Here is a 23,347-nt window from a genome sequence, read left to right on the forward strand (position 1 = left end):
TTACATGTCAGTTAAACAGATCATGGTATACCTGTTGTGAGACCATGAGTATCCTGTGATGTTTTACATGTCAGGTAAACAGATCATGGTATACCTGTTGTGAGACCATGATTATCCTGTGATGTTTTACATATCAGGTAAACAGATCATGGTATACCTGTTGTGAGACCATGAGTATCCTGTGATGTTTTACATGTTATGTAAACAAGTTCATGATAAACCTTTATAATCATTGTTTCACTCACGGTATACTTTGACATGTTTACCTGACGGTTTTACTTTAAATATTCCTTGGTATGTTTTTATGACTCCTAAACATCACAGGATAATTATTTTGAGGAAATTCATGATTTGTTGGATTGATTTGGTCACATGACATATATATTATTCTAAGTCGTTATTGTTTCAGTTTTTATTTATTTTCTACAACATTCTCTCAAACTAATTCACAAATACAAACATAAATTGACACAATATATCTACATATAAAAACATCACTGCCAGTCCATTCATAAACGGGATCATTTTATCGAAATTCCCTCTGAGTATTTTCTTAACAAATACTACAAACATACTGTTTAAAAAACTATAAGCACATGTTGCATGTAACGAAAGATTCAAACAAAACAAAGACATGAGTCCTATTTCTGACAAGTCTATTACTCCTGATTCCACTGTAAGTGTTCCATGTGTACCATTAAAACCTGTAACATTTGGCACAATACTACACTGTACAGAGAAATCGACACCATTTTTATAAGTATTATTATAAGTTAAACTTTTACATGAGATATTTACAGTACTAAATTCTGTACAATTTGGAGCTGCTATGTTCAGTGTATTTATATTGTTCATGGTATAGAAATTGTCGAATTGTTGGTTATCACTAGATGTAATAGATAAAACAAACAGTAAGAAAATAAAAATGATTGGAATGAATAAATACATTAGAAAATGTATATTCCCTGTTTTTAAATTTACTGATGCTAATGCTACATTTTTTAAAACAAACAACATTTTTATAAGTATCGAACACAAAATAACACCGTAAAACATTGAATACATAAACTGGTATATGATTTGAATGTATGCAAACGCACCAAATAATATGAATAAAATACCCCCTAATAGTATTAATACAAAAAACAAAAATAAAAATCGCCGAATGATATCTGAATACCTCATGTAAAACGTTATTGATAATATCCAAAGAAGTACAAAAGTGAGTAATACAACGTTTATGCTTCTCGTCACCTGCACCAAGGATATACTACCAGATTCTTTGGCATGGCTAACGCAAAAAAATGCATTTTGACTTTCCTTTCTAATAACAGAGGAAAGATATATAGTTAGGCCAAAAGTCACTCCCATTAAGAAGAACATGACTAAAGCAAAAACTTTATAAGTCGTCTCAATTGATTGTCTATATTTTTCACTATTGTTTATGTATTTGGCTGTATCACAACTGCTTTTGATTAACTCTAATGCTGAAGTGTTACTGTCATTAAGTAAATACGGATTTGCGCCATATTCCAGCAACGTTTCTATACAAATACTGCTTTCCTCTTTTAGAAGGCGCCTCTTAATAACAGAATGTAAGGGGGTATTACCCTCCCAGTCTGGCATGTTTACACAGTCACGAAAAACATTTCTGAAAGAAGTTTTTAGAGTGATATTAAAACACATGACCCCGAAAGATGGTATCGGTGAATTTGTATACTCTATATCCTCCCCTACGTTTCGATTAGTCTCTATGCGCTGGTTCCGAGAGGTATGAGTGAGCAATGTTTTTGTTGCACTTTCACTCGTTATGTAATGTAAAGGGGTTCTATCAAATACATCACGAACCTTTACTTCAGCTTTATTACGAAGCAAAATAGATAGTATATCGATATTATTTGTAATAACTGCTAGATGGACAGCAGTTAGTCCATTATTGTCAGGTATGCTTACTTTAGGTGTCCGCTTTCTACACACAAATTCTCCTTGGTCAACTTGCGTCAAGTCAAAATTGGAATCTTCGTTTTGGGGCAGTTCTTCATGGAACAAAACCTTCACAGCTTCTAAATTTTTTAATAATACAGCGTAATGTAGGACTGTCCATCCGCTTTTTGTTTTAGAATCAATATTCTCTGATCGAATATTTGATCTCAAATGTTTTAAGTCGTTATGTCGGACAGCTTCATGAAACTCTGTTTTGTTCGAATCATATTCAAGAATCAAACTATTTAATTCGTGTTTGTTTGAAGTAACCGCAATTGGGATATTCATTGTAAACCATCCTCTAAGGTTTACCTGTGCTTCATTTCTCACCAGTAAGTGTACCATATCATACCGGCCTGATTTAACTGCTATATATAAAGGTGTTTCCCAAAATTCGGAAAAGCAGTTAACATCTGCACCGGAACGAATTAGTTCTGTTACAATATCTAAGCTTCCACCCAGAACAGCCAGGGGAAAGAAGGGTTTTACTGGGGGTAGGAAAATATAATCGCTAGCCAACATCCAATTACGATCTAAAGTTGTAATCTTACTCCAAGCATATTGAAAGAATTCATAGCAGCCAAAAGCTACAATCCAGTACATAAGTGTACTTCTGAAAGGTATAGCCTCTATAACTCGACTAATGGCATCTTTTTTATCTTGTAATTCATCATTGGATAGAATCTTTAAAAACTTGTTAAAGACTGACTGGTCGCCACTCTCTCTCCGCTCGGAACTTACAATCTTTAAAAAAGTATTTATTGATCCCAGTATGCTCTGATTATCTTCAAAATGTGTTCCAAATATACGAACAAAATTTTTATTCTTAAAAAGGTGACTCATCAACACACTTGAAAATCTCCCATTGCTTAATTCAGTCCACAATCTCGTATATAAAGGTGTAAGACTATTCAATTCATCTTCCCTAATAATCACAATATTTTCATCACCATTTTCAATCATGTTTTCATTGGCATGAACTCTGTCTCGATCTCTAATAAAGAAGATATCACAGTCCGAAAACATTACTCTGGGATCAAACGCATAGAAATGACAGCCTGTAATCTCTTCAAGAGCATCGTGAATAAACCGGAAATTATAAATGTCCTTGGTTAGATAAGATCCTACTGCAGAAAGAGCGCTATCTTTAAGTTCTGTTTTATGCATGTTTCTTTGAAGTCCGCAAGTTTGCATTATTCGGTGTATTTTCGCATCGTATTCATCTGAGTCAATATCAAATATACTTTTACTCAATAAACCATTATACAACATACATATCACCAAAATGCAGTATAGCTTCTTATTTTCATTACTTATTCTATCAATTTCATTCCTTAACAGTGATAATGGTTGCCTAAAGAATGCAATTCTTTTTCTGAATCTTTCCTCGTCAATTGAAACCAATCTGCAAAGAAGAGGAAATGCATAATTCGTTTTACAAATTATCTCTACCTCACCTGTTTTAATTTCCTTTTCTAAGTTATTTTTCTTAAGATGTTCAATAAATATTTTCTCCTTTTCCTCGTTTGAAAGGGCATTAGACTCGCGCTCTAAATTTATGACTTCTTTGTTTAAAATTGTCAATGCGTTTTTAAATCTTTTATGGACTGCTATTTGTGATCTCAGTGTACACAATAGTTTGTTTGAACCGAACTTTGTTTCCAGGCAGCTTATTAGCTTTTCGTTCATTCTTTCCCATTTATCCAACAGTGTCGGACTCAAATCGTATTTACCAAGAACATCATCAATAAGAAACACTTGTTTTTGTTTTGTCCTGTATTTGATTATATCCTTTGGGGACTCTACGGGAACAATTTCAAAGCCTTCACGTTTAAATTTTAATGCGATATGTCTGATGGTGGCTGTCTTTCCTAATCCTGAATTGGATGTCACCAAAGTACAGCTACAATCCTTTACTTTATCATAAACAAGTTCTGATCCCTTTGTCTCATAAAAACTTGTGTCATCTTTTAGCCATGTTTCCACCAATGTTGCATTCACATCTGTTAAAAATCAATTATATAATCAATAATTGATACTCCAAATAAGGATACTTTCCACATTGTTTAGGTTATAAATTATCTGATACAATAATTAAGAAATCTGTATATTTAAATGTTCAATAGATCATATTAAAATTTAAGTTGAAGCCTGTAACAAGTCAGGTACATTTTCCATTCGTATGATGTGTTTGAGCTTTTGATTTTGCCAATTGTTAAGGGACTATCCGTTTTGAATTTTCCTTGGAGTTCGGTATTTTGTTTTACTTTTTTGATATAGACGCATACTCAACTAATATAGAAACCCTAAACTTGGTAATTTTCTACATTATCAAGGTTATTTTCTACATTATCAAGGGCATACCTCAAGATGTGAGAATAAACTGTTGACACAGAGATATGTCTCACCTTTATGTAATTTTGATAGAATTATGCAAGTGTTGAAATTAAAATGACAATGCTTTAATATATTATCTCTGCAAAACATTCAAAGTCAATGAACCATGACTGAATGTGCAAGGCCAAATATCTGCCGTGGAAATGAGAAATGCCAATGCTAATACAACTGCATACAAAATACCATTGACTTATCTTAAGTGGTTCTCTTTAAACACAAACTTCATCGAAGCTAATATTATCTTTTTTGTCGTAAAGTTTTGTTTTCAACTGACCCTCGATGTCAACTTCCAGATGTAAGTCAAAATATGATGCAGACTTAACTCTATCTGTTGAATCCTTTATTTCAAGTTTGATTAGATGGATGCGTTCAACATAGTAACCAACATTAGAATTATTTATTGAGAAGACATCATCTATATGGCAGAACGTGCAGTAAAAGGATAATGCTATTTTTCCATTCTTCCTAAGAAGCTCTTGTATGAAGTGTTCCTCATGTGAATAAAGGAACAAGTCTGCAAGAAGAGGACACAGTTGGTTTCCATGGGAGTGCCGATTGATCATTAAAAACACGTCATCCAAACGGAGAAAATGTATTGTCAATAAAAAATCAAGCATCGCGATAATGTCAGTTTTAGAGAATTTTTCTTTGAATTCGAATATTTTCTACAAAGTACGATTCATCACTCCCTAAGACACGTTGGTCATTCTCTTCTATGAAACATAGCAGGACCAACTATTTCAATTTGTCTTTTAGTTTGGGAATACTTGTGTAATAGTTAGAAAAGTCAAATGTTTAATACTAGTGCAAGAGGAAAGAGACTTAAATTTGTATGTATTTTAACAGATTTGTGGAATTCTGTAATATCCACATCTGATTTACTCCACCCAAGAGTAGGTAGTTTCATCATAACTGTGAAGCGCGCCTATTATTGTTGATTAAATTGATGTTAATAATTTAGACAGAGGTTTCGTGGAGCACTTGGAAAACCCTGTTTGTGAGGACACTTATATGTATATACATAATTTAGGTATCAAATGCAATGAAGATAAATCTAGTTCTTATTCTTTGCTTGAAATTCCAAAGGAACATATAACAAACCTGTGATTATTCATGATTTTCTCTTTGGTAAATGTCATGAGGATATATGCTGAGTTTTGATGTGAATTGTCATTACCGTCTTCCTTTATCAAGCAGTTAATGTAATGTGATTTACACACATACACGATGTTGTTGGGGGCTTTATCTCCGGGGACAACAACATATTTGTCATAGAGGTAGAACAGGTGCTTAGCTACATTTTTGTCTTTTAAGATCGATGTAGAGTTTGTATTCATAGACCCTTTCAGTTTTAGAATTCTAATTTGTAACAACGACTTCACAGCCTTACACATTCGGAAAGAGTTTCTACATCTTTTTTATGCTTTCAGCCCATTGCCTGGCATAATCCTCGACTAAATCCATCAGTATTTTGAAGTTGTGTTTTCAATTGATGAATTTAGGCTTACGATAGGTCGGGGCTTTGGATAACACATTTCGCTGAGAATTGTTATTGACAATGTTCGTATCACCAGTAATAACGTGGACAGTTGGGTTCTATATGAATAGGGAACTACCACAGCTGCAATCCGGAGAGTTTGACTTGAAGTCATCAATATTGATATCCTGCAACACGTGTTTGTAGTTGAAAATCTTAGTCGCAATCGGTTTGGTATAGGTAAAAGAAATGAAAGGTACAAACTGATCTTTTAAAGTAGGGAGGTCTTTTCGAGTAAACTGATTTATATTGAAGGAAATTGCACAAGTTGGTGGAAAGTTAAAGAACGAAGAAATTTCTTTTCAAATGCGAACCAGTCTGAAAAGTCTGTGACTGACAATATCCGAGATGTTAGCTATAACTTTACATGTATATTGGTTTGGATAAGGGTTTGTATCAGTGGTTTCCAAATATAAGTTATACAAAGATGAATCAATTGTAGAAGGTCATTTGTAGAGACATTACGGACAGTATGTGATGTATGACGACGATGATCATGACTATGTCTACGTCAAGGAGCAGAGTTGAAAGTATTCATCACATTCAACGAGCTAGAGAAAGGACAAAATATAATACCTCTACCATTTTATCATTGGAACAATATGGTGTCGCAGTTCCCAATTCGCAAATCCAGTAGTTTTCCTTTTGTCTATGGAGAGGTCATAATTTACAAATAAATTAAGCTTTGAACAACCTTTGAATCTACTAACCGCCTGTGTTAACTGTTTAATATTTAAACTCTTGATTGTCATATAAGCAAATATAAGCGTGTGACAAATAAAAAGCATACAAAAAAAAGATTTTAATACATATTGTTTAAGCAATGTTAGATGTCATAAGGCCACAACTTCTGCAGCAATTGCCCAACTGTAACAAACCTTAAACTCAAACTGTTTCTGATTCTTATAAAATGACTAAAAGAATAAAAAACAGGAAGTCAATGGTGCGGAAAACTGGTTGAAAATACCAGCTTTCCACTCTTTTCTCTAGTAGGGGCATAGCAGAGAAAAGCGCGATATTTTTCCAGTTTCCAATGACCGTAGCACTCTAGCTTTTATACCAAATAGCTAATCAACTAATCAAAGAATAACAGATAAGAGGTGGAAACAGATATTTTCAAAACATTTCCTATGTCCGAGGGACACGACATCCGAATAATTCACACAATTAGAACGAAATTCGAACTGTATCTGAAACGTTTTTATGATATACCAGCATGGAAGTATCTACTCAATTGAGTAGTTCATCTACAGATCTACAATTCTGACAATACTAAGGTTAAGAATTCAAACCCCGCTAGTGGCAGGTGCTGTGCGTTCGACTCCAATCTTAATTGACTAGGATTGCCATTTTCCCTGGCACTACTGATCACCCACCATATATGAAAGAGGGTTTAAAGTGGCGTTAAAAACCAACACTCAGTCAATAAATCTAACCAATTGAGCGAAATGAATGCCCCTTTCCAACATACACGTATTTTTCAATGGCAGTCCAAACTTCCCGCCCTTCATTCTGGTCGACCTATATTGCTGAAACTCCCTATTGTATTTATTGTTTATGTGTTCTTCTTCTGAATGTACATGCATTTTATTCCACTTGGCGTTAAGCAAGAGGCAATCAATCAATCAATCAATCAATCAATCAATCTTAGCAATTGATTTAATCATAATGGAAACAAGTACCGAACACTTAAGTGTTACCGACTGACTAACAGACGGACGGACATATGCCCTATTTGGCTTTACTGTTTGGGGACGAAAAAGACGAAAGACAACCAACAGTTCACAAAACACTATTTTTGTTTTGCCTTTGAAATGTTTGAAGGTCCTCCTTCCTTACAATATCCAACTTAGTAGTGATTGATTGTTTGTTTATTTAATGCACAGTGGCAAATATCTTATTCATATTCAGGACGAGAACACATTTAACAATAATTATTCATTAATTGAATAGGTCCTACAGAGTGCATAGACAGGGGTGAAGAAATGGAATTTCGGATTCGAAAAAGAGGTTCTGTTGGACAGACCCCACCAAGAGTTATCGGAATGATTATATGACGTTTGGAGGGCTTGACACTCTTCAAACCCAGGGCATCAAAAGAATTCACAATTCTCATTTGGACCAGTCTTGGCTGCATAATCATGCACCCCGCACCATCCCGTCTCTTTTGCAAGGTTCTTCCTGTCGGACTGGAGAAGTCCAGGGGACAATATTCCTCTTCCTCTGTCAACCAGTCAACTAATTTAGTGAGCTTTTATAGTAAAAAGTCAACACATCATCGGATACATAATGTTATTAACTAAACCACACCACATCCATTTACAATCAACTATATACATAGAATTTAAAAATAAGAAGATGTGGTATAATTGCCAACGAGACAACTCTTCACAAGAGACCAAATGACACAGAAATTAACACCGTACGGCCGTCAACAATGAGCAAAGCCCATACCGCATAGTCAACTAAAAAAGGCCCGTAAATTAGAGATAACAAGAAGAAAATGAACTTACAACAAATAAGAGACGATTTAAACTTGATTTATTGATAAGATTGAAACAAACCTGCAATGTTTTTCGGAAGATTTCCTTCCCTGTAATAAGCTAAATCACTTTCTATTTGCTCTTTTTCCTTTTCACAATCCATGTATTGTTTTTTTAGTTGCCTCAGTTCTGTGTTTGCTAATATTTTTGCTTGCTCTCCATCAAGATCGTAATTCAAGATTTCAGTGACCTCGGGTGGTCTTTGACTTTTATTTAAAGATGTTAATGCCTAAAATGAGAAGAGCATACAAGTAATTGATGATAAATCTATTCTCTAAAAGGGCATATTACCTTTTAAAACATTTCATAATTTAAATTTTGGGTTTGTAATTAGAAAAAGCATTCGGCATCAATCAGTTGTTCTTCTATTCTTTAGGTTGTCATGTTTAACACGAAGACCTTCCAACTGTTGATATTTAACGCCATCTGCCGTTAATTTTCATACAGCATCAAAATGTAACGGCTCTTCATTAGAGAAGAACGTATAATAAACCTAACCATCTTTCATATTTTATTTGGCCTTTTATCATTTTTGATTCGAGCGTCGCTGTTGAGTCTTTTATAGATAAAACAAGGGTCTGGTGTACACAATTATAAGCCTGCTATTTTTTTCCAAATGTATGCAGCAGCATTGCTCATATGATTTTGTTTACAATTTGCCATTTAGTAAATTATAATGAATCAAACAACTGTTTGTTTCCGATGATCTTGTGTAAAGTGCATTTTATACATAACACAAGGTGTACAAGTAACAAAGAATATCGCCAGCTAATTTTTCAGAATCTATTCCTCTCACGGGTACTCGAATTAATCTTGAACCTCTTGTACATTAGCTGAAGCAACCCGTGTATTCTTAACCCGTTTACTTTTAGTTTCATGTCTTTTAAATTACAATGGCTATCATCTGAACAAAATGAAGAAATATGCTTTTGTTGTCACAACGTACCTTTTCGACTTGAGACCACTTTTCTGTGAATTCATTGTTATCCATAGTAATAACTGTCGTATGGGCCAACTGATTTCTGTACCATTTCAGTGTAGCCAAGTCAGCTCCCGATGACGTATCATTCGGAAGCGGAAGTTGATCCCACCCATTGCAGGGCGAGGATAAACCTCCTAGATTGCGCAGCAGACATATCATCATTGTCAGATCAAAGTCCTTAGACGAGGTAGCTAGAAAAAAATAATGAGGGAATAAGCATTATCGCACCATTAAACGCCTACTTTGCGGTATTAACAACATTTTGTCGTGAAAAATTAAGGAGATGTGTTATGATTGTCAATGAGAGTTAAAATGAAGTGGATGTAAGCAATCATCGGCAACCGGACGGCCTTCAACAATGAGAAAATCCCCAAACCCGACATGAAAAATATGAATCAATTCAATTGGGATAACCAACGGCCTAATTTATTTTTTATTAGCAGTTTATTGATATGTAACTAACGGTGAGTTAAAACTTTAATTTCAAAAGATTTCAGCAAACTTCGAGCATTTATTAAAGCAAAAGAAAGAGAACATTTTAACCAAAGACGAATTTACTCTGAAGTAACTGTCGTTCTGATACAAATTCATTTCATGATTAAGGCCATGAATGTCTTCCAAAAAACAATTTTACTATCCATGTAAAACTTGCAATATTTCAGTGTTTAGTTGATGCTATGGTTAAATTAGGTCAGTGTTTATTTTAATTCAAAATTAGACGTTTGTCTAGTGTTTGGGTTAGGTATAGGTAAGAGTTAGTCTTGGGGGGAGGGTAAATTAAGTTAACTCCTATATGTGTCGGGTCCTGTAGAGAACGATGCTCCCACCCCCCAAATTGATGATTTGTTGATTTGGTGTCTCTACATGTATTCTATTTTTTTTTATCTAATTTTGTTTTGTTCTCTCATTTTTCACATTCCAAAGAGACCGATCCAGACAGTGCATTGAGATCGAATTTAATGCACTGGTCTAAGCTCTTCCTAATATTTGCTTTTCCTATGAAAAGCGGTCAACTGCTGGGTTGGATAGAGCAGTAACTGAAAAACGTCATGTTAATGCACTCCTCTCTAAAACTCAATCGAAGATTACCATTCATATAGTCATTTGTTTACATTCGGCCGTAAGTTTTCTCTCTTGAATTGACAGAAAAGTCGCGATTCTTTATCGTGGTACAATAACACAAGTGTAATTGTTCACAATCAAATTGAAAAGTATGGCTCAATATTTTACTCCTATTTGAAAACAGAATGTGCATTAGAAAAACTAATAACAATATAAAAATATTTACCTTTTGTTCCAACTGACGTCGAAGGAAGTGAGGGTGGCCATATCGTTCCTGTTACACCCTTTAATATTTCTAATTGGACCGCATTGATTCTATGTTTGTTGTGTAATTTGATGATGGCACACACATTACTGTTAATAGTTTGAGCTAAGACTTTTGGCGGAAACACTCCGTCAAAAAATCGCCTGACAATGTCGGGTGATACTTTAAAGTTGAGAAAGAAAAATCTGGCGAAGTTTCTCTCTTCATCTGTAAGATGTGACATCGAAGTCATGATTAAACTTTTGAGCCTCTGAAGATCAACTTTGATCCAAAATAATCAGTCTTTTTTCATCTTTTATCAGCATCAATCACCTATAGAATTATAAACAGCTTCTTAATTTATATAACAACATTCTTCAAATTTATATAAGATACTGTGGAATGTTTATTTATTTGATGATTCAGCAACAAAAGGCATTTAGAAAGAAAAATAAATTTTCCACAATAGACAGTTAGAGCATCTGTTTCCATAAAAACAATTACAGCATTTAATTCGACTTAGGATAATCATGATGTGCTTAAGGTAGTATATTTGGTATTTAAAAAAAGAAGAACCATCATGCTTTGTATACAAATGTAGTTTATATCGTGCTTTTTTCCAGAAATATAAGGAAAATTATAGGTCACCAAACTTAATTGTTTTTAAGGTTGTGAAAAAAAAATATCACGTAGGCATTATCCATCTCATTGAAAAAAAATTAACTAGAGGATGTATTAACTTACCAAGTAACAGAAATTTTAAGCAGTGTATTTTGTTAATTTACTTGCCTTTCTAGTCAAATCTACCAGTCTTTCTAGTTGAATAAGTATTTTTCATTTCTATAGAGTATTTTTAACAAGAACGGCTAGAAAAGCTAGTAAATAACAGGGACAATAAGTTTTGCTTTGAAGCGAAACTAGTTACTATGTGAATACCAAGAAACTAAATGAGAGTATATGGAGAGAAAATAAATGTGAATACAAAGAAACCTAACTGAGAGTATTTTGAAAGAAAAACAAATATAAGAGGATAGCTCTCATGAAATACGTTTAGATAATTTAAAGAAACATTTGGGTCACCGTACGTCTTTTATTGCTTTAATAAAAAAAAGAACAAATAATTGTGCATTCTTTTATAAAATTAATCTATCCGAGTTGGCTCCCCTTATAAAGCTAAATTTATTATTTTTTTAATCATTCAAACATATTGATATCTGTATCTGTACAAACAGTTGAAATAATAAGAACTAATCAGACATTGTTCTTCAATGAAATGAAAAGTCTTCCTAAGAAGTTGCATTCTTGTCTCAAAATTTTCTTATTTCATTGTTTTCTGCTATTTTACGATCCAAGATTCCGAAAGGTTTTGCCAATTACAGCTAAGGTAATATATTCCTTAAGACATTTCTAGATGATAATCCAGTAAAACTAAAAAAAAACACGTGCTTCCCGAGACAAAGGACAAAAGTTTCTTTAACACGTGATTTCTTAAAAGGATTTCTTTGATATAGGGTTGATAGAAAAAATCTTCCTGAATTTGTTGACCATTATAGAATAAATGTGTCACTGATGACCATAAAAAGGCTCAGTTTTACTACATATATCTCCATTTTTTTTTTTGTTCAAGACAAATCGAATTATTTTGACTTGTCATTCATGCCCAACACGACGATACTACTAGAAGCAAGAACATACTTAGCGGTGCATGTTACCAAATCTTTAGTTTTATGTGAAGTATGTTGCGGACTGTTGTTTTGTATATGCCTTTATGTCGTCTGCCTTTTCTTCAACTTATGAATTTAATGGTACATTTGTTTCTCTATAATTTCGCATGAAATAAAGAAGAGAAATATGGAAATTGGCTTCAAATTTTGTTTTTGTTTTAACCGGCAGTATCCATCCGACAGGTGTAGATGCTTTCGCTAGCTTCATGTAGTGTCGATCACACTTTGACTCTGCTTTCCAAATTGTCTGCCCCTCCTCCCTCCCCCTCCCCCTAATTTGTTCAAGTTAATGGTCATCCTGTTTGTAGTTGGACTATGCTGTGTTTTTTTATTGTCTGATTTAGTTTTATGACAAAGATTTTAAATATTGACAAAGAAATCTTCAAGTTAATTTGCTTTACATTAGACAAATTTCCTGTTTTCGACGATTCTCTGATAAAAATGTTAGTTTTCCCCAGATCATACTAGTTTCTGCTCATCATTTTGTTTCAGTTTCCTTATACAATCATGTTGGTGAAGTTTTAAATAGAATAACATATGACAAATTTTCCGGTTTCCTGTTTTCAAAGAGTTTATCAAAATACTTATTTCTAGTCCTGAAATTTTGCCAGTTTCCTTATACAATCGTGTTCGTGATGTTTTAAACATTGTATAGAAAGATTTTGCTCCCTTAAGGTGGCTGGGGTGTCTTCCTCCATCTTGGATTTTGAAGTAGCAGATAACAATTGGTCTAGATCTTTAATCAAATGTGCAAATTTGAGAGTAGTATGTAATTCATGTGTAAGACTTTTCATGTTTATATAGAAAATTATGTGTTTTATCATATTTACGACTGTATTTTCTAAAAAACACAATATTTTTGTTTGTTTGTTGTTTTTTTTTTTACTTTGACACATAAGGGGAGATAACTCAGATAGTAGGGGAGATAACTCAGATAAAGTAATTTTTATATTTTTATAATAGAAAGTGTTATGAATTAACCTATTTTAATATGTAGCAAGAAAACAAGTCGGGTGACCCCATTTTTTCTTTTTCTTATCTGAAAGCATGTTATAAGAGCTATCTTCTCACATTTTATCTTAAAATTCTATGGTGCAGTTTTCTTTTTATCACATAAAATTGGATTTTCAATGCATAATCTATAAAAAATCTGACAATTTTGCACAACCTGTAGCGTGAAAAAAAAGTCCGGTGACCCATACTTTTTATTATATTTTGGAAAAAAGCATGATAAAAACTACATTTTGACAAATTATTAAAAAAATCTATTGATTAAATTAAGACCCCCCCTTAATGGCATAAACATCTATTTTTTTTGTTTTCATTGATTTTCTATATTAAAAAAACTATTATTTTACCCAAAATCAACAATGTTTACTATCATTATCTTGGAAGACTTAATACTACATGTATATCAAAACAACAACACTCAATTAGAATTTGTTGTAAAAGTATCGAATTTTAATGATATTTTGCAAAAAAAATCACTTGACTAAAAGGACAATATTGATATTGCATTATAATCTAGTTACAATGAATATACACAAACCTCAACATGCTCAATGACCTTAGATGCATGATTTTTTTCATAAGTTGTTATTGATTTTGAACTAGCTGTCAGTAACTGCGGGTACTCTCAGATCTGTACTTGATGTCTTTTTGTTGTGGGGATGTATAAGTACCCTGCCACGTCCACTCTGTGTTTTTGTTAGATGTATTTCTGCTTTGTATCCATCTGATGAATTAAGCCCTTTTCAAATGATTTATTTAGTTTGTTCTTATGTTGTACTGTTACACCACTGTCACAGGTTAGGGGAGGGTTGGCGCCTTCCAACTAGTCTAACACCGCCACATTCTGTATGTGCCTGTCCCAAGTCAGGAGCCTGTAATTCAGTGGTCGTCGTTTGTTGCTGTATATCATATTTGTTTTTCGTTCATTATTTTGTACATAAATCTTGTCGTTAGTTTTTCTTTGAATTGTTTAACATTTGTCATTTTGAGGCTTTTATAGCTGACTATGCGGTATGGGTTTTACTCATTGTTGAAGGCCGTACGATGACCTATAGTTGTTAATTTCTGTGTCATTTCGTCTCTTGTTGAGAGTTGTCTCATTGGCAATCATACCATATCTTCTTATTTTACTATCAATGACAAGAGGTTTAAAATATTGATTGATTGATTGATTGATTGATTGATTGATGTTTAATAGAATTGAGAATGGAAATGGGGAATGTGTCAAAGAGACAACACCCAGACCAAAGAGCAGAAAACAGCCGAAGGCTACCAATGGGTCTTCAACACAGCGAGAAAATCCCGCACCCGGAGGCGGGCTTCAGCTAGCCCCTAAACAAAAATGTGTACTAGTTCAGTGAAAATGGACGTCACACTAAACTCCAAAACATATAAATGAACTAAAATCAAAAAAAATTATTAACGCAATTTTCAGAACTATTGTGATATTTCGTGGCGGTCAGTTTTATGGGTGGAGGAACCCGGAGTGCCCGGAGATAACCACCGACCTCCAGTAGGAAAACTGACCATTCTAGTCAATAAAGATTGAGACGTGAGGGATTCGAACTCACAACCTCAGTGTTGACAGGCTACAATAGTTTGACTACTTAGACTACTTGGCCACCGAGGCCTAGTATGAAAGATAGTAAGAAGACCATTACCGCTTTCTGAGACACATAAAAAATTAAAGGAGAACACGCTATCTTACAAACATTTTAATGAGAAAGACAATAATAAAAGTTGCTATGGAAGCATTTACAGGAAGACCTTTTTTTTATCATTTTTTTTTGGCTTAAATATGACAATTTTCAAACTTACGAACAAAGGAGATTGTATTAAAATTGAATGCTTCTTTTTGAAAAATATGACAATTTTCAAACTTACGAACAAAGGCGATTGCATTCAAATATTGAATGCTTTTTTTTGTGTAAAATATGACAATTCTTAAACTTACGAACAAGGGAGATTGCATCTAAAAGTTGAACGCTTCTTTTTATAACTTTATGGGATGTTTAGGCGTTGACCGAACCCTAAATCATTATAAAAAGAAGCATTCAATTCTTATAATTACTTTTTTTATGCTACAACCATGACATTAAGAGTTATTTCAAGCTTTTCGTTTATTTTTCTATGCATTGTTTTAACATTGTCACGGATAGCACGTGCAGTCATATCTGTTGTATTTTATAAGGAAATAGAATTTGATATTGGAGTGCCTCTGGATTGTTGTCAGCCAAATCAAAATTACGAATTCTGATGAAACAAAAATGAAATGTAATTATTTAACACTAAAAAAGAAACCGAATTACAGATAGGACTCAATCCAAGGAAATCATTTCTATGCCCCCGCTTAGGCAACGGGTGCATTAAGTGTTACCCCTGACCGACCGTCCTTCCGTCCGTCATATTTTCGTTTTTGCACTCTAACACATAAGTTTGCCTCATAAAAATTTTATGAAGCTCATACACAATGCTAAAGAACAAAACATGCAGACAGAGTTCGAATTTGGACAGCGAGTCACTTACTTTTCTAGAGTCATGCCCCTTTTTAACTTTGAAAATTGAAAATTGAGCCAGAGCATTCGGGTCCTCAGGCACATTCTTGTTTTTATTTACATTTTATTCAATGATTTACTTCGATCCCACCGATCTTACTTGTGTTTATTCTACAATGCACTTAAATTGGTAAATTGCTGAAAACCTTCGTACAACCCAATCACATCTTTTGTGAGGTATTAAGCTGAGATATGAGGTAGGTTTGTTTACTTTTTGACTTTTATAACATTTGATGTAAAAGAAATTACAATTCTATTCTTAATGGAGCATACATTTGCTTCCAAATTCATGACCACCGAATTGACTCAAGCTCTTTAATTTGAGTTGTAACATACAAAAATATTTACCAGCATAAAAAAATCTATTTTGAATAATAAATCAAAAACTATGCGTTTAAATGGCAATTTTTTGTCAAAACGTAAATTTTGACATGTTTATGACGTCATAGTGACATTATAAGTGACCTTTATAAGCTAAGTTGTCCAAATTATACTAACCTGTTCACGTATCAAAAAAATTAACGTAATTTTAAAAGGCTTGAATAAGGTTAACTTTGTCGCAATTTCAGGGGCCAAAAGTTTCTAGAATTAAACTTTTTTTCTTAACCTGATTTTTGGGTTCATATATGACTGTAAGAAAGTAATTACTTTTTTTGCTACGGCCATTTGAAAGTACCAATTCTTAATGATTTCCCCATTTTTCATCAATTTTTACCCATTTTTGGGCTACTATCATGAAAAAAATCAGTTTCACAATTAAACTTTTTTTCATACTTTCACTAAAGATGAAGTGGACCAATCTGAATAAATTTAACTTAAAAAAAACTATATGTTGGTGTTAATATTAGAAAGTTTTATAAAATTTTGTTGCTTTTTCGTGTCAAATTGACCATGCTGTCAATTTTGCCAATTTGTGATTTTTCTCTTTTTTTTGAACAAAAGGATATTATTTCAACTTCTTCGTTATAAATAATTGAAAAAATACATATCTAAGAATTTTGAAAAGAAAAAATTGATATGGGATGTACATGTTTTGGTAAAATCATTTAGTTCTTTGTTCTTCTCACCCATTTTCTCAACATTTTAGCTGATGACACTGACAGGATTGGTTATAAAATTTGAAAATCTTATTATTCAAAAACTACTCATTGTAGTACACAATTTTTTCATAGAGTTTAGTTTTATTATAATATTTTTTTCAATTCATTGTTTATTTTCCAATTGTATCACATGTTTTGGAAATAATTCCCGAACGAGATTTCAACGAGACTGAAACATCAGAAGAATATATCCTTAACATTCTTGTGTTGTTAATAACTGAACATGCTGAGCACAGGCACAATCTATCTCCAACTAAGGATCAAAACCAAAGGTGTCATACAAACGAACCAAAATGAGGTTCTATTATTGTTTTTTTAAGACAATAATGTATCATCGATGATGTTGGGCTTTTTTTGACAAAATTGAACCAAGATGACTGCTAAAAGCAAATTAATCTTTCACTCTTCAGTGTTTATAAATGGCTGAAAAAATATTCATACTTCAATCTGCTGTCTAAATCGAGGCTGATGTCCCTTTAAGAACTTCATTGCAGTATTTATGTCATACCACTGCGTGATTGTTGGCTTCGGACAAAATGTTCGGCTTTCTCTTGGTTGATATGAAAGCGTGAACCCCGTAGTCGTTGAGACTGCGCGCTAATGCCTTGTTCGCAGGCAAAGGAGTCGATACCCCTACCCCAGTCAAGAGATAGAGGAAGACAAAATATCGGAAGACGCGTCCGACACCTCGGATGAAGTGACCTTACATGGAGAAAACTCTGACCCAATTGATAGCAAAGAGGATCTTAAAGCTTGTCATACCTGCTGCATACTGGTCTTTGTAACCGCCGGGGCTTTAAACTGGGTCACATACAAATCAGTCGACTTTCCGAAGACAGGAAAGACATCTGAAAAAATCTTTAGTGGACGGTCGGTCACCGTTTGCTGTGCAAAAGACTTATCAACATACATGATTGACAAACCCAATACGGACAACTTTGACAAAATGAGAAGTCACTGGATTGCCTTTCATGTTCCGGAATCGGGTCCGCCCGACTTTTTTAATTTTATGGCACAACCGCCAGAAGTGTTCCAATGCATTTCGAAAACGTACTGATCGTTTACGGACGACAATATTGTTTTTTGCTATGCCAAATACAACCCGGATTAGATAACGTATTGACTGCATTGGGCGTAATGCTCAGAAAAACAGATGTTGGGGTGCAAGATGACATATATTTTGAAGTACTTTTAAACAGAAGATTTGAAGTCATTTCTAAGTTTCATTGAAGATATTAAAATAAGATGACGGAACACAAATACAAAAAGAAAAGTCTTAAACCACCTACGAGAACATGTAGGAGGGTCTGGATTTGGGGGGAGGGGGTCTTCATTTCTGTATTCTTTAATTTTTTAGCCCATTTTTCTCTATTATTTATACTTTTTGCCTATTCTTCTATATCCTTTATACTTTTCCCAATTATTCTCTATTTTTTATATTTTAGTCCACTTTTCTCTATTTTTTTTATTTTAGTCCACTTTTCTCTATTTTTTATATTTTAGTCCACTTTTCTCTATTTTTTATATTGTTTGTCCAGTTTTCTCTATTCTGTAAACCCCCATCCACACCTTCATGTAGCAGAGGTCAAGGTCTTAATCACATCGTGGATCGGAAAATGTGAGAAATTTTTTTTATTTTAAAGTACTGACTCGAGTAGAGTGTGCCGATCAATATAAAATTAATACATATTATATATGTTATCGTCATTTGAATTGCGTGTGAACCACGTATCATCGGTCCTATGGTATAATTTGATTGGTTTATTTTTGCTTACTTAACGTCCAGTGGAATATATTACAAAGATTGTTGCATCCTTTATCTGTTATATCATTATTAACACTCTTTTTTTTGGTCGGCCATACATTCAAATATGTTTATACTACAGCTAGTTGTGTTTATTTCCTAAATATAGTAACAAAGCTATATTGTGTGCAATGTCAATTTCATCATGGATCACTTTTTCCACAATCAGGGGTCCATTTAGGGATGAAAATAAGTTTGAAATGTTTGTTACAATTAAAATAGCTATCAGTGTATTAATTTTAAGTTGCAGTATAAAAACAATATCAGGTCAATGTCAGAAAAATATAAACTTTTTTGTATTCGGCACAAAACTGGGGAAGGGCTTGGTACAACCTCGCCCTTCCCCAGTTCCTCAGCCTCATACAAGAAAGTTTATATTTTTCTTACATTGACCTAATATTGTATATTTATGTGTTCATCTAAATTATCCGTATCTTTTGACATACATGTACATATGAATATTTCTATCAAGGATTATTTAATTGAAAACTTATAAAGTACACATATTCTTGGAAATATTGACATATTCTTTGTTATTAATCATATCAGATGATAAATTTTCCGGTTTCCTCTTTCTGAAATTTTATGTAAAATAAGCTTAGATTCGCCTCAAAATATATATTTCTGTGAAGGAAATATTTTTTTTCTTGATAAACTATTTGAGAATTTTAAATAGATTTACAATGTGATCAAAGATGTTGCTTCATTTGGGATATAAATATTTAAAATCCATTGTTTGTGTGCTTCTTCCTTATAAAGATAAGGAGATGTGGTATGATTGCCAATGAGACAACTATCCACTTAAGTTCAAATGAAGTGGATGTAAGCAATTATAGGCAACTGTACGGCCTTAAACAATGAGAAAAACCCATACCGTATGGTCGGCTATAAAAGGCCCCGACATTGAAAAATATGAAACAATTCAATTGAGAAAACTAACGGCCTCATTTATAACAAAACAGTTTACAAATAACAAATATGACAGACATGGACCAACGACAACCACTGAACTACAGGCTCCTGACTTGGAACAGGCACATATAGAATGTGGCGGGGTTAAACATGTTTGAAACGATCAACCCTCCTCCTAACCTGGGACAGTGGTGTTACAGTACAGTATATTGTATCAGTGTGTTGAGTTTTATCATTTTTTAAATCTAAACTTCTATAGAGAAACTATTTTCTTTCCGCAGGAGACTTTTTGAATTTTCTGACAACCTTTTAATAGATTTTTGACAATATTATATATACATTTAAATATTTTAAATCTTATCCCCTGGGATTCAATACGACTGACCTATGACAATAATTGTAGTAAAACAGCGAGGAAATATGGCAATTTTAGTTTCCAAATTAGCTGCTGGTAGCTTTTAAGAACTAAATGCTTTTTTTTATAATTTTATCGGGATGTGAAAGCGTTGACCAAAGCATATTTCCACTTGAGCAAGCGTCTCCGTGAAGGGTAATAGAGTATTTGCCATGGGATAGAGTAAATTGTCTCCCTCGTATTAACCTATCAAAATCTGGCATTTTGACATGAAGTATAATAAATCAAGTTTTTCGTTAACTTTTCAATGTACTATTTTAACATTGTCACGGATAGCACGTGCAGTCATAGCTGTTGAATACCTCGCGATATCACGGATAGCACGTGCAGTCATTGCTGTTGAATACCTCGCGATATCACGGATAGCACGTGCAGTCATAGCTGTTGAATACCTCGCGATATCACGGATAGCACGTGCAGTCATTGCTGTTGAATACCTCGCGATTGTTGTCAGCCAATCAAAATTTAGGATTTAATTTTATGTAAATAAATGTAATTATTTGATAATAGTAGATCATTTTTACTGGAATGAAAACATATTAAAATACAATATTTGTTGGGTGTGTTCGTTGTTCATCACAAGCATATTTGTTGGTTGTGTTCTTTAATTTGTTCATCAGAACATATTTGCAAATTAACGCAACATCAAGATGCTTGAGTTTATTATAGTATTTGTTTTGTTGTTACATGCCTTCATATAGTTCTGCCTGGTTCCTTCCTACCTTTCCTTAACGGTCACGCCTAGCCTAAAACATTTTATGGGCAATTTCGGTTAAACACCACCAAAGTCAAAACATGTGTGGCTAAGCACCGTTAACTCCAGAATATTTTCCTATACAAGTATAGAGTAAATATAAAATATCTAAAAATTAAATAATTTTACTTACCTATCTATCCTATTTTTTTCATAACGAGGCAGGAGAAAGTATATACATATATAGATATAAGAAGATGTGGTATGAGTATGAATCCATTCAATTGACTCTCCATCCATGTTGGGCCTCAATAAAATAATGATGTACTTCACTTCCCGATGGAAAGATATTAACTAAAGGTTAATCTAATAAACATATACGTACATATATTACCTTAAGCAGCTGAATCCATGATCACTACGTTTGGCCAGAAGCACAAATTGTACAAGAATGCTATGTGTAGGCATGTCAACAACAGCAGTTACATGTATAAGGAAATAATCCTCGGATGTGACACTGATAAGTGTTTCACAATGTCTTGTATGTTGTTTCTGTCATCATACACTTTAAAAGTGATGAACAAATTTCCCGCAACTTATTTTACATGCACTAAAGCCATTTCCAAAAGGTTCTCCGATCGTAACAATTTTTTATAGTATCGCTGTTTAATATGTGTTCCTTGAATTTAAATAAACAAATTGATGTCGTGTTTCTGAACTTGTAGCCGAAGTATGAATCCATTCAATTGACTTTTTGTACGATTTCGGCAAATTTCAAGTATTTATTCAAAAATTTCGTAAAGGTTTAAGGGAGCTACCATTTGATTTTTATGGGGAGGCTAGGATGAAAAATTGTGTCCTGCATTTTTTTTTAGTTGTAATCTCTGTCCTGCCTTTTTATTTTTCACTCTGTTCGGTCCTGCCTTTTTTTTTAAAGTTTATCCTGACTTTTTTTACCTAAATTGTCATCCTGACTTTTTTTTTTTGCAAGTGTCTCATCCTGCCTTTTTTTTTACTCAAAGCTCCTGTCCTGCCTATTTTTTTTCAAATTTCATCCTAGCCTCCATAAAAATCAAATGGTAGCTCCCTAAGACCACCAATTCAAAATCTTTATCTATGCAACCGAATTTTGCAACTTTCACCTCTTTCTAACTTCATAGAAACCAGGTATATTCTGAATTGTACATGTATCACCTTTCTACATGCCAATTTCCAACCAATGTTTAAAGTATTTTAATGAAATACTACCGTTCGGAAGTCAAGTACTACTAAAAATTACCTCTGGTTTTCTGGAAATATTAAATTTTATAAGTATAAAATAAAATTGAGAATGGAAATGGGGAATGTGTCAAAGAGACAACACCCAGACCAAAGAGCAGAAAACAGCCGAAGGCTACCAATGGGTCTTCAATGCAGCGAGAAACTCCCGCACCCGGAGGCGTCCTTCAGCTGGCCCCTAAACAAATATGTATACTAGTTCAGTGATAATGGACGTCATACTTAACTCCAAATTATACATAAGAAACTAAAATTAAAAATGATACAAGACTAACAAAGGCCAGAGGCTCCGGACTTGGGACAGGCGCAAAAATGCGGCGGGGTTAAACATGTTTTTTGAGATCTCAACCCTCCCCCTATACCTCTAGCCAATGTAGAAAAAACAAACGTACAACAGTACGCACAGTAAAACTCAGTTTAAGAGAAGTCCGAGTCCGATGTCAGAATAGGAAACAAAAGAAAATAATCAAAATGACAATAATACATAAATAACAACAGACTACTAGCAGTTACTGACATGCCAGCTCCAGACCTCAATTAAACTGATTGAAAGATTATGTCTTCATCATATGAAGATCAGGCACAATCCCTCCTGTTAGGGGTTTAGTATTATACCATCATAAAATATACGAGAAGAACATAACCCGTGTCATGCCAACAACTGGTTTTAGAATAAATATGCTTAATTCCGATGCAAAGACCCTATAAGTGAATCAATATTAAAGCCAAAATATGCAATCTTATGAACTGACAACAGTATCGTAACTATATCCCTTCTTAATAAGTCTGTTTAAAGGTTTTGTTAGCTTTTGAGGTGAATACTGACATAGTTTATTACTGTATAGCGCATTTATCCTCACTTTTCAATGCAAACTTAAGCGCAAGTAACTTTTGCTCAAAATGGTCTGCATATATTTCTTTATGACCAAAAGTTTCATTTCTGCAAATTTGTTGTTTAGTTTAAGTAAACAATGACATCAAAAGCACTATTTTTGTCAGGGAAGGGTTACTTTTACATACGTCCTAAATTGAAATGAGTGAATTAGTGGTCGAATACCTAAAGGGTTCCATAGAATCTTGTCTTTCACCTGCGATTGCTGCTGACA

General features: G+C 33.6%; 1 protein-coding gene across 1 annotated transcript; it reads right to left on the reverse strand.

The window, feature by feature from the left end:
• Positions 1-409: 409 nt before the first annotated feature.
• Positions 410-21,426, reverse strand: LOC127726515 (uncharacterized). Its single transcript, XM_052233882.1, has 5 exons — positions 21,358-21,426; positions 10,731-11,081; positions 9,407-9,633; positions 8,482-8,689; positions 410-3,986 (listed from the first exon to the last, which is right to left on the reverse strand). Exons 2-5 carry the CDS (start codon positions 10,999-11,001, stop codon positions 442-444), a joined length of 4,251 nt encoding a protein of 1,416 aa, XP_052089842.1. The 5' UTR covers positions 11,002-11,081; positions 21,358-21,426; the 3' UTR covers positions 410-441.
• Between the last annotated feature and the right edge of the window lie 1,921 nt (positions 21,427-23,347).

Source organism: Mytilus californianus, unplaced genomic scaffold (genome assembly GCF_021869535.1).
Source record: "Mytilus californianus isolate M0D057914Y unplaced genomic scaffold, xbMytCali1.0.p SCAF_18, whole genome shotgun sequence".
NCBI classification, from domain to species: Eukaryota; Metazoa; Mollusca; class Bivalvia; order Mytilida; family Mytilidae; genus Mytilus; species Mytilus californianus.